Source organism: Lissotriton vulgaris, chromosome 12 (assembly GCF_964263255.1).
Source record: "Lissotriton vulgaris chromosome 12, aLisVul1.2, whole genome shotgun sequence".
Classification (NCBI taxonomy): domain Eukaryota; kingdom Metazoa; phylum Chordata; class Amphibia; order Caudata; family Salamandridae; genus Lissotriton; species Lissotriton vulgaris.
The window spans coordinates 9,274,834-9,288,110 of NC_141700.1; the positions used below are offsets into that span (position 1 = coordinate 9,274,834).

The 13,277-nt window shown below is 59.5% G+C and overlaps 1 protein-coding gene across 1 annotated transcript in view; it reads right to left on the reverse strand.

Moving 5' to 3' along the window:
• The window catches only part of GRIN3B (glutamate ionotropic receptor NMDA type subunit 3B), a 258,304-nt gene that overhangs the window by 147,217 nt on the left and 97,810 nt on the right, over positions 1–13,277 (reverse strand). The window contains exon 5 of the mRNA XM_086946717.1: positions 9,058–9,173. Within this exon, the coding sequence (XP_086802843.1) occupies positions 9,058–9,173 (116 nt within the window). The remainder of the gene's footprint in view (positions 1–9,057; positions 9,174–13,277) is intronic.

Below are 13,277 nucleotides of genomic sequence, written 5' to 3' on the forward strand. Positions count from 1 at the left end.
GCACCTCTGCAACCCTTCCCAGTTGTCACCACCCCGTTCGAGAGGGTGGGAATAGACATTGTGGGGCCCCTGGACCCCCGTACAGCACAAGGACATCGGTTCATCCTGGTACTGGTGGACCACGCCACCCGCTACCCCGAGGCTGTTCCCCTGAGAACTGTGACAGCCCCGGTGGTCGGCCGGGCCTTGATGGGGATCTTCTCCCGGGTGGGCTTTCCCCGAGACGTCGTCAGCGACCGAGGCACAAACTTTTTTTTTTAAAATATATGAAATCCCTCTGGCAACAGTGTGGGGTCACCTACCGATTCACGACCCCTTATCACCCTCAAGGAAACGGACTAGTCGAGCGGTTTAACCGCACGCTCAAAGGGATGATTGGGGGGTTGGAAGAGCCCCTCCGTCGCCAGTGGGATGTGCTACTGCCGTGCCTCCTCTTTGCATATCGAGAAGTCCCCCAGAAGTCCCTTGGCTTCAGCCCGTTCGAACTCTTATACGGACACCCTGTGCGAGGGCCCCTCAGCCTAGTCAAAGAAGGTTGGGAGATGCCCCCTCTGAAGACCCCTCCAGATGTCTTCAAGTACCTCCTGACCCTAGGCAATCAGACCAGGCGATTCAGAGAAATGGCGAAAGTGAATCTTGAGGCCAGTCAGGAGGACATGAAGAAGTGGTACGATCAAAATGCCTCCTCCATCGAGTTCGAACCTGGCCAACAAGTGTGGGTGATGTCCCCCACTGAACCGTGCGCCTTACAGGACAAGTGGACGGGGCCCTTCAAAGTGGTCGAGCGCAAGAGCCCCGTCACCTATCTCATCGATATGGAATCTTCTCGGAACCCCCTCCGGGTCCTCCACGCCAATAGACTAAAACCCCACTTTGTGCGCTCGGAGCTCAGCCTCCTGATGGCTACCGACAGCGGAGCCGAAGAAGACTCCGAGCCCCTCCCTGATCTCCTAAGGACCCGGGAGAAAGACGGTTCCGTGGACGGGGTCCGACTCTCAGAGGCCCTCACCCCGGAACAGCGCCAAGGCTGCCGGGACCTCCTGCTGCAGTTTGCAACTCTGTTTTCCCTCACTCCAGGGGTCACCCCCTGGTGCTTGCACGACGTGGACACTGGGGACAGTCCCCTTAACCGACATCGGGCCTACCGCGTACCAGATCGGGTACGGGCCTGCATCCAAGAGGAGGTGTCCAAGATGCTCACGCTCGGGGTCATCGAGCCCTCAGACAGCCCCTGGGCCAGCCCAGTGGTACTGGTCCCCAAAGCTGCCGCCCCCGGCACCACTCCAGAGCTCCGATTCTGCGTCGACTACCGGGACTTGAACGCTGTCACCAGAACCGACGCTCATCCCATCCCCCGAGCAGATGAACTAATCGACCGCATGGGAGCTGCCCGCTACCTCAGCATCTTCGACCTGACAGCGGGCTACTGGCAGATCGGTCTCACACCCAGGGCCCAAGAACGATCCGCCTTTTCCACCCCTGATGGCCACTACCACTTCAAGGTCATGCCATTCGGCATGAAGAATGCCCCAGCTACTTTTCAGCGACTAGTGAACCAGGTCTTGGCGGGACTCGAGGAATTCAGCGCCGCCTACCTGGACGATATCGCTGTGTACAGCCGCCACTGGTCCGACCACCTCCACCACCTCCGAGAGGTCCTGCAGGCCCTCCAACGGGCCGGCCTCACGATCAAGGCCAGCAAATGCCAAATAGGTCAGGGGTCCGTGACCTATCTCGGACACCAAGTGGGAAGCGGTCTGGTGGCCCCTCTTCAACTCAAGATCGCTGCCATCCAGTCCTGGCAGCCCCCCATCACACAGACCGAGGTCCGCGCCTTCTTGGGCCTCACGGGCTACTACCGGCGGTTCGTGAGGGACTATGGCAGCATTGTGGGGCCCCTCACGGAACTCACATCCAAAAATCACCCAAAGAAGGTCAACTGGACCCCAGACTGCCAAATGGCCTTCGAGAAGCTGAAGGCCGCCATGTGCTCTGCCCCTGTGCTCCAGGCCCCCGACTACAGTCGGAAATTCATCGTCCAAACGGATGCCTCCGACCATGGCATTGGGGCAGTCCTTTCCCAGTTGAACCCCGAAGGACTTGACCAACCAGTGGCCTTCATCAGCAGACGCCTTCTGGCCCGAGAACAACGCTGGAGCACCATCGAGAGAGAGGCCTTCGCAGTGGTGTGGGCCCTCAAAAAGCTCCGGCCGTATCTCTTTGGTACCCACTTCCGGGTACAGACAGATCATCGGCCCCTGCAGTGGCTAATGCAGATGCGGGGGGAAAACCCAAAACTATTGCGTTGGTCCATCTCCCTGCAGGGAATGGACTTCACTGTGGAACATCGACCTGGGCAAGACCACGCCAACGCAGATGGCCTGTCACGCTTTTTCCGCCTCGACGAGGAGAGTCCCCAAGAGGATGGGTGACTCTCCCCGCCTTCAGCTGGGGGGGACGCATGTTGGACAGGCCACGTGAAGGGCTTGCTTCCTCCCCGCATGACAGAGCCCGAGCCCGGCCCTCCAGGTGTTACCCACAGAACCAACCCGCACCCCGTCTCATACGGGACTCCTGCCCCCGGACATCTCTGCATCATGGGGCCGGATCACTACCGGCTCCCTCGCCCGGCCCGGCCGCCATCTTGGACACTGCACCACGAGGCCGCGTGGCCTCAGATTGACCCTAACCCTGGGCCTGGCCAGGGCCCGACATCCCGGCACCACCATCCACCCAGGAGGTGAGTGGCCCACTTGGCAGGTCAATGGGAGAAAGAAGTGTCGATGGCTCTCCCTCGCCAGGTGCCGATCGCCCCCAGCTCCCCCGGGCGCTGGCTCCACCCCCCTGCTGGGTGTCTGGACTCCCTCATCCCGGACCTCCCGACCTCCAAGTGCGAGGGTCCGGACATCAAAGGACGCCAGACCTATAACTGGGGCAGCTCCAGAGCAGGAAGGCAGTTGTATCTTGGAGTCGAGAGACACCGTGACGAACTCATCCTTGACGGACTACTGGCGCTGCCGTAGCCCTGCCTTGTGAACTACTGTCCTGCCTGCTGGCGCTGCCGCAAACCTTCTGAACCCTTCATCTTCACCGGGACCTGCTGGCGCCGCCGCGGACCGTCGCTACCTACGATCATCTCGGGACCTGCTGGCTCCGCCGCGGCCCATCCATCTAAGAACGCCGAGCTCGAGGATTGTGAGCTATCCATCTTATCATCGCATCTACCAGATTGGTAACAAGACTGTCCCGCTACCCCCCTTTCCGCCCAAGAGACTAGAATCGAGGGGACCCCTGAGTCCAGACCTCCTTGTACCATTCTACCGTACTTAAAGATTGCTTATAAAGAACGTTAAACCTTATCCTTGTGTGGTGTATGTCTGTGGGGGGGAAGATATTCGTCTGTACGATCGCTGGAGACGGCTCTCCCCGGAGACCTCTCCTCTTGTCCTCGGCCGACCCTCCCGGTCCGTCTAACAGGGTGGAAGTAGCCATGCCTGTATTTGGGTAGCATGGGCTATGCCTAAATAAGGGCTTGATTTCTATGCCTATATAAGGGCAATGTGAATTGTACCTATATAAGGGCATGAATCGGGCAAATTCACTGGGAGCTTAAAACGCCACACAACAACCCCTGACCCTGGTCACCTCACCCTCCACCCGAGCCCTCCCCCCAAGCCCCGGTCACCTCACCCTCCACCCCGAGCCCTGGTCATCTCACCCTCCACCCGAGCCCTGGTCATCTCAACCTCCACCCCGAGCCCTGGTCACTTCGCACTCCACCCCGAGCCCTGGTCATCTCACCCTCCACCCCGAGCCCTGGTCATCTCACCCGCCAACCTGACGCCTTTTTAGGTTGAGCGTTCAAGACCTCTAGTATATACTTTAGTATATACTTATATGTGTATGTACTTTGTGGGCTTAGGGACTTCTTTTTCTGTTCAACTGCCTCTATTTAACTTTCTTGATAGAAAATGACCAGCAGAGGTCAGTAAAATACCAGAACCGCTTTAGCCTTCTCTAGATTCCAGTCCATAGAAATTGTCTTCCACGAGCACCCGTAGACAATAATATTTTTTGCAAATCTTGTATTTTCAGTGATATGAACACCGAAGGCCCTGATGTTATATTAAAAACAGAGCTTTGGACTACACCATTTCCCACTGACAGGCAATATGTCTCTCCATGTGTTCCCATACCTGGCGTGTCACACAGGTTGGTGCTTACTTTCCCTCCATGTTAAAGAACAGTAGATGTTTCAGCACCCAGGCTAATGTGCAGCATAGCAAAATACATATAAGGTCCCAAAGGGGAGACCGATTGCATTGTAAATGCTTGTTTTACCTGGGAAAGTTGAGACCTCCCAAAATCCCACTGACTAGGCCGCGCCCCTGAACAGAGGGTAATTTCTGGGAATAAAGTATTTCTCAGCAGCTTGAAGCAGTCAGGAGCCGGTGGCGCGCGGGGGCATCTGAGGCGAGCGGGGGCATCTGAGGCGAGCGGGGGCATCTGAGGCGAGCGGGGGCATCCGAGGCACACGTGAGCATCCGAGGCGCGCAGTAGCTTCTGAGGCGCGAGGGGGCATCCTAGGCGCGCGGGGGCATCCTAGGCGCGCGGGGGCATCCTAGGCGCGCGGGGGCATCCTAGGCGCGCGGGGGCATCCTAGGCGCGCGGGGGCATCCTAGGCGCGCGGGGGCATCCTAGGCGCGCGGGGGCATCCTAGGCGCGCGGGGGCATCTTAGGCGCGCGGGGGCATCCTAGGCGCGCGGGGGCATCCTAGGCGCGCGGGGGCATCCTAGGCGCGCGGGGGCATCCTAGGCGCGCGGGGGCATCCTAGGCGCGCGGGGGCATCCTAGGCACGCGAGGGCATCCGAGGCACGCGAGGGCATCCGAGGCACGCGAGGGCATCCGAGGCACGCGAGGGCATCCGAGGCACGCGAGGGCATCCGAGGCGCGCGTGAGCATCCGAGGCGCGCGGGGGCATCCGAGGCGCGCGGGGGCATCCGAGGCGCGCGGGGGCATCCGAGGCGCGCGGGGGCATCCGAGGCGCGCGGGGGCATCCTAGGCGCGCGGGGGCATCCTAGGCGCGCGGGGGCATCCTAGGCGCGCGGGGGCATCCTAGGCGCGCGGGGGCATCCTAGGCGCGCGGGGGCATCCTAGGCGCGCGGGGGCATCCGAGGCGAGCGGGGGCATCCGAGGCGCGCAGTAGCTTCTGAGGCGCGCGGGGGCATCCGAGGCGCGCGGGGGCATCCGAGGCGCGCGGGGGCATCCGAGGCGCGCGGGGGCATCCGAGGCACGCGGGGGCATCCGAGGCACGCGGGGGCATCCGAGGCACGCGGAGGGCTTCCGAGGCGCGCGGGGGGGATCCGAGGGGCACGGGGGCGTCCGAGGGGCACGGGGGCGTCCGAGGGGCACGGGGGCATCCGAGGGGCACAAGAGGCGTCTGAGGGGCACGGTGGCGTCTGAGGGGCACGGGGGCGTCTGAGGGGCACGTGGGCATCCGAGGGGCACGTGGGCATCCGAGGGGCGCGTGAGCATACGAGGGGCGCGTGGGCATCCGAGGGGCGCGTGGGCATCCGAGGGGCGCGTGGGCATCCAAGGGGTGCGTGGGCATCCGAGGCACGCACGGGGGGGATCCGAGGCGCACGGGGGGGATCCGAGGCGCACGGGGGGGATCCGAGGCGCACGGGGGGGATCCGAGGCGCACGGGGGCATCCGAGGCGCACGGGGGCGTCTGAGGGGCACGGGGGCATCCAAGGGGCACAAGAGGCGTCTGAGGGGCACGGGCGCGTCTGAGGGGCACGGGGGCATCCGAGGGGCACAAGAGGCGTCTGAGGGGCACGGGGGCGTCTGAGGGGCACGGGGGCATCCGAGGGGCACAAGAGGCGTCTGAGGGGCACGGGGGCGTCTGAGGGGCACGGGGGCATCCGAGGGGCACAAGAGGCGTCTGAGGGGCACGGGGGCGTCTGAGGGGCACAGGGGCATCCGAGGGGCACAAGAGGCGTCTGAGGGGCACGGGGCGTCTGAGGGGCACGGGGGCATCCGAGGGGCCCAAGAGGCGTCTGAGGGGCACGGGGCGTCTGAGGGGCACGGGGGCATCCGAGGGGCACAAGAGGCGTCTGAGGGGCACGGGCGTCTGAGGGGCATGGGGGCATCTGAGGGGCACGGGGGCATCCGAGGGGCACAAGAGGAGTCTGAGGGGCACGGGGGCGTCTGAGGGGCACGGGGCATCCGTGGGTCACAAGAGGCGTCTGAGGGGCGCGGGGATGTCCGAGGGGCACGGGGCGTCCGAGGGGCACAGGGGGCGTCCGAGGCGCACGGCAGGGCCGGACTGGCCAAAGCGGGCACCGGGCGTTTCCCAGGTAGGCCGCTAGAGTGGGGGCCTATTTTGGGCCCCGTTTTTGTTACAGGGGGTCAGCAGTATCGGCCCCCTGTAACAAAATGGCCAAAACCGGCCCTCTCAAACTGCTCGACTGCACTCCCCCTCATCCCAAGGGGGGCAGGCTGAGCAGTTTGCCAGGGCTGGTTTCTGTTCCCAGTCCGGCCCTGGCGCACGGGGTTATCCGAGCGGCGCGGGGGCATTCGAGGTGCACGGATGCGTCTTGCAATGAAACAGTGAAGAGTTGGCTGGGCTTCGAGGCGCATCTTAGGGCACGCAGTAGCACAGAAACATGGCACATTAATAATTGTCACGTCCGTGGGAAGCGCAGGCCTCGCTGACGAGCAAGCACCCATAAATAATGAACGAGGCTTGCAATGCACTGAAATATTAATTCATTAAAAGTGTTTTATAGACTGAACTCTGCCCCCGCGGGTTTCGGAGCGCTGCACACCGCGGGGCGGTTCACACGACCGGGGAGAAGAACTTTAAAATTCACGGTGGATCGACGGGTGCCAGAGCTGGCGCCCCAGCCTATGGAAAGGGGGGGTGGGGGGGGGGGGACACTGGGGGGCTGTAAGTAATATTATAAGTTTTTGAAATACAACCCTCGCTACAAGTGACTTACGAAAGAGCAAACACGAAAATACGGGGCACAGAAACAGGGCGAAAATAATGATATGGCAAAGGTATCCGAGGTGGAAAGGGACTGATCAGAGAGGTGGGGGGAGGGGCCGAACCTCGGTAGATGGGCAGTGACGTAGCAAGGATGCTGAGGGGCAGGAGCACTCAAGCAGGACAGATCTCCAGTCCACATGCTAAATACTGAACTAGAGCAGCAAGTCCGGTGTCACTGCACCTGCTGCACCACTGATAAGCAGGCCACTGAATGCGGATGATTAGGGGCCCCGGTGCCACTGCACCACTGGTAGCTAGACCCTGGATGCAGACAATTGCAGACCCCGGTGCCACTGCACCTGTTGCACCAGTGATAGGCAGGCCCCTGAATGCGGATGTTCGTGGGGCCCGGTGCCACTGCACTTGCTGCAGCAGTCATAGGCAGGCCCCTGAATGCAGATGATTAGGGCCCTGGTGCCACTGCACTTGCTGACCCACTGATAGCCAGGCCCCTGAATGCGGATGTTCGTGGGGCCCGGTGCCACTGCACCTGCTGCACCAGTGATAGCCAAGCCCCTGAATGCGGATGATCGTGGGCCCCGGTGCCACTGCACTTGCTGCAGCAGTCATAGGCAGGCCCCTGAATGCAGATGATTAGGGCCCTGGAGCCACTGCACCTGTTGCACCAGTGATAGCCAGGCCCCTGAATGCGGATGATCGTGGGCCCCGGTGCCACTGCACCTGCTGCACCAGTGATAGCCAGGCCCCTGAATGTGGATGATCGTAGGCCCCGGTGCCACTGCACCAGTGATAGCCAGGCCCCTGAATGCGGATGATCGTGGGCCCCGGTGCCACTGCACCTGCTGCACCAGTGATAGCCAGGCCCCTGACCGCGGGTGCTGTGGCCCTCCAGTGGAGGAGGAGGGAGTGCATCGCCTCAGTCCAGGGAGCGGCGCACGCCTCATCTTCATACCCTGCACGCGTGAGCCTGGAGGACGAGCCGAGACCCCCTGATTTATATTCATGCGGCGCCCCCGCTCACTGAGCCGTCTAATCCTGCTCAGTGGACGTGCCTGGGGGGTCGCGGGGCTGCAGGGGAGCCAGCCTGGGGGTGGGACACTTCAAGGGTGATTACAAGGAGCCCAAGGTGAGCTGTAGGGTGAGAGGTCACTGGACCGTGCAGCCTAGACACTACTGGGTCACTGCTGGGCCCAGAGAGGGCCGCTTGAGGCCTGGGCTTTTGAGAGGACCGTCTCCTTGAACCCAGGACTATCAGAGTGACTCCAAGGGTCCGTCGCTGACCTCCTGTTCTGAGCTACAGGCACACAACAAGCTCCAGAGGCCTCCCCGCAGCTGCCCAGCTCACCGGCTGCAGCTGGCCCGGCCCCAGCCCTGCCGGCCTCGGCTGTAGTGAGTTCTTGATCCCCGAAAGGAGGCTCCCCAGATTCTGGGCCCTTCGCTGGCATCAGCTGAGCTCCTCCAGCGAAATCCTGAAGTTTTGAAATCTTTGAGCAGGTAACTTCTTCAGTGGGACTAACCTGGTACCTGTATCCGGGCACATTCCATCACGGGCAGCCTGTCCCAGTTTAGCCTGACCAGATACCCACAGTTAGCGCTTCCTGCTTCTTGGTGCTATTTCTACTTAAACCTTTAAATTGCGTATTTCCGGTTCTACTGGTTGCATTTGTTGTCATGGCCTCAATTTATTTAGTACATGTGGCTCTCTTTTTCTAAATTGGTGTGGGGTTTTTCTTGTGAGTGTTTTCACTTTATTGCTGTTTGTGGCTGCATAAACGCCTCTAAGGTAAGCCTGGCTGCTTCTGTGCCGCGCTACCGGAGGGCTGAACGAACACAGGTTCATTTAGTGACTTCTGGGGGTCGCCCTGCCCGGGCTTTGGAAGGGGTCCACTCCCCTCAGTCAAAAACATCATTTCTCATAATCTATCTTTTTACCTCCCCCCCCCCCCCCCCCAGTCTGTACACCCTCTCTCACCCCCATCGCTTCATTTGCTCTTCTGCTCCCCCTCCCCTTTCAGGGAGGGGCTTGCACCCGGACCCCTCACCTTCGATGGCGAAGGGCTTGCCCACGGTCAGCAGTTTGCAGTCGGAGTCGATGGAGACCTCGTACTCCAGCAGGGCCTTGTCCATGATGAAAGCGTTGAGGGTCGGGGGGTTCGTCCTTCCAAATGAAATCAGAAAGAAACAGAGTGTAACAAACCTATGCGGCTGCCCAGAAGCACCAGCACGGCAGTGCACAGCCCTCCTCGTGCACACGCATCACCATGCACAGCCCTCCTCGTGCACACGCGTCACCATGCACAGCCCTCCTCGTGCACATGCGTCACCATGCACAGCCCTTCTCGTGCACACGCGTCACCATGCACAGCCCTTCTCGTGCACACCTGTCTCCATGCACAGCCCTCCTCGTGCACACGCGTCACCATGCACAGCCCTCCTCGTGCACACACGTCACCATGCACAGCCCTCCTCGTGCACACGCGTCACCATGCACAGCCCTCCTCGTGCACATGCGTCACCATGCACAGCCCTTCTCGTGCACACGCGTCACCATGCACAGCCCTTCTCGTGCACACCTGTCTCCATGCACAGCCCTCCTCGTGCACACGCGTCACCATGCACAGCCCTCCTCGTGCACATGCGTCACCATGCACAGCCCTCCTCGTGCACACGCGTCACCATGCACAGCTCTCCTCGTGCACACGCGTCACCATGCACAGCCCTCCTCGTGCACCCGCGTCACCATGCACAGCCCTCCTCGTGCACACTCGTCACCTTGCACGGCCCTCCTCGTGCACACGCGTCACCATGCACAGCCCTCCTCGTGCACACGCGTCATCATGCACACGCGTGACCATGCACAGCCCTTCTCATGCACACGCGTCACCATGCACAGCCCTCCTGGTGCACAAGCACCGCCATGCACAGCCCTTCTCATGCACAGGCGTCACCATGCACAGCCCTCCTCGTGCACACGCGTCACCATGCACAGCCCTACTCGTGCACACGCGTCACCATGCACAGCCCTCCTGGTGCACAAGCACCGCCATGCACAGCCCTCCTCGTGCATACACGTCACCATGCACAGCCCTCCTGGTGCACAAGCATCGCCATGCACAGCCCTCCTCGAGCAAACGTGTCACCATGCACAGCCGTCCTTGTGCACACGCGTCACCATGCACAGCCCTCCACGTGCACACGCGTCACCATGCACAGCCCTCCTCGTGCACACGCGTCACCATGCACAGCCCTCCTCGTGCACACGCGCCACCATGCACAGCCCTTCTCATGCACACGCGTCACCATGCACAGCCCTCCTGGTGCACAAGCACCGCCATGCACAGCCCTCCTCATGCAAACGCGTCACCATGCACAGCCCTTCTCGTGCACACGCCTCTCCATGCACAGCCCTCCTGGTGCACAAGCACCGCCATGCACAGCCCTCCTCGTGCACACGCGTCACCATGCACAGCCCTCCTCGTGCACACGCGTCACCATGCACAGTCCTTCTCGTGCACACGCGTCTCCATGCACAGCCCTCCTGGTGCACACGCTTCACCATGCACAGCCCTGCTCATGCACAAGCACCGCCATGCACAGCCCTCGTCGTTCACACACGTCTCCATGCACAGCCCTCCTCGTGCACACGCGTCACCATTCACAGTCCTCCATTTTCACACGCGTCACTATGCACAGCCCTCGTGATGCACAGGCACCGCCATGCACAGCCCTCCTGGTGCACAAGCATCACCATGCACAACCCTCCTGGTGCACCATCGTCATCATACCCAGCCCTCCTAGTGCACAGGCACCGCCATGCACAGCCCTCCTGGTGCACCAGTGTCACCATGCACAGCCCTCCTCCTGCACACGCTTTACTATGCACAACCCTCGTGGTGCACAGGCACCGCCATGCACAGCCCTCCTGGTGCACCACTGTCACCATGCACAGTTCTCCTGGTGAACCAGTATCACCATGCACAGCCCTTGTGGTGCACAGGCACCGCCATGCACAGCCCTCCTGGTGCACAAGCATGGCCATGCACAGCCCTCCTGGTGCACAACCAACCCCATGCACAGCCCTCCTGGTGCACAACCAACCCCATGCACAGCCCCCCAAGCAGCCTTCCTCATGCACAACCCTCACCATGGAGGCAGCTTGCATTAAAGCAGCAGGTGCAGTAGCACCAGGATCCTACAGTGTGAGCCCCCTATACCCTAATTATCTCTGCCTTTCAACAAACAAGCCTAACAGGCCCTAATGTTCTGGCTTGCACCCATGTCACAGTCACTCTGGCCCTAGTCGTGCAAAGGAACGACAACCCTAATGCGAGTGATGCACAGCTGTCCGCGTGCATCCACCCATCAGGGTCACCCGTACAGCCCCCCCATGCCTCCCTCAGAGGCATCTAGAGCGCAGCACAGACATTAACCTGTCCATCCCTGTAGCCCCAGTATTCATCAGAGGTGGGCCACCTACATGGACCTGTGCGTCCACCTTAAATGTTCATCCGAATAGACACCTCACACGCCTTTCAGAGGCCACCACGGCGCATACATTCACCTATTCATCCTTCCTATATGTATATCTGTACATCCGCTGCAAGCATGAATCCATCGCTCCACCTAATGCATTTAACTGTACATCCATTCTGTATGTTCCTGTGAATATTCACTTCATGTGCACTTCCAGAGAACCAGCATGCATCTTCATTCCCCTATGGATTGATCATATACATCACACCTACTTGTTTGCCAATGTTCACCCCCCGTGAGTTCACCCATAAATTCACTCACACACCGCATTCAACCAATGCATTCTGCTAGCCATCAATTGTATAGATTAAACCACATATGTACCCTGCACATTCATCGTGGCCGCACATATCCATCCGTCCATCCATACATCCCCCCTCCAGGTTTATCCACAAAGCCACCTTATAGATTTACTCTCAAATTCACGGTATATATTCATCCCTAACGCATTCATTCGTGTATCCACCCCCAACATTCATGTGTATATTGTCAGTTTCATTTACTAAGATTTTCTAGAGGTTTTCGCTTGGAAGTTGTAGGGTTGAATGTGTCTAAGGTGCAGAAATATCATTTTTAAGCTTAGAACGCTGCATTATGTATGCAAAAATTGTAGGGCGCCTCAGGTCGTTTCAAGTGGAGAGCACTCTACAATCCTACTGGCATGCGGCATCTCCGCAGATCAAATGTCTGATTTTTTAACAGAGTTTTTAAGCATAGGATTAGCAGAGCGCCATTCACGCCGGCTGGAGGGCGGCAGAGCTTGTTGTCATTTTTGAAGCAATCTCTTAATGCACAGGATTAGCTGGTGGCATCCACGGCGAGCTCAACAACCACAACTGAAAAACAGACAGTTGAGGTGACTAGGTTTAGAGTGCTGGCGGACATTTGAGGTAAGCAGGTTTAGAGTGTCAGCAGACATTTGAGGTGAGCAGGTTTAGAGTGTCAGCAGACATTTGAGGTGAGCAGGTTTAGAGTGCTGGCGGACATTTGAGGTCAGGAGGTTTAGAGTGTCGGCGGACATTTGAAGGGAGCAGGTTAAGAGTGTCGGCGGACTTTTGTGGTGAGCATGTTTAGAGTGTTGGTAGACATTTGAGGTAAGCAGGTTTAGTGTGTCGGCAGACATTTGAGGTAAGCAGGTTTAGAGTGTCGGCGGACATTTGAGGTGAGCAGGTTTAGACTGTCGGCGGAATTTTGAGGTGAGCAGGTTTAGAGTCGGCGGACATTTGAGGTCAGGAGGTTTAGAGTGTCGGCGGACATTTGAGGGGAGCAGGTTAAGAGTGTCGGCGGACTTTTGTGGTGAGCATGTTTAGAGTGTTGGTAGACATTTGAGGTAAGCAGGTTTAGTGTGTCGGCAGACATTTGAGGTAAGCAGGTTTAGAGTGTCGGCGGACATTTGAGGTGAGCAGGTTTAGACTGTCGGCGGAATTTTGAGGTGAGCAGGTTTAGAGTCGGCGGACATTTGAGGTGAGTAGTTTTAGAGTGTCAGCAGACATTTGAGGTAAGCAGGTTTAGAGTGTCGGCGGACTTTTGTGGTGAGCAGGTGTAGAGTGTCGGCAGACATTTGAGGTAAGCAGGTTTAGAGTGTCAGCAGACATTGGAGGTGAGCAGGTTTAGAGTGTCAGCAGACATTGGAGGTGAGCAGGTTTAGAGTGCTGGCGGACATTTGAGGTCAGGAGGTTTAGAGTGCTGGCGGACATTTGAGGTCAGGAGGTTTAGAGTGCTGGCGGAC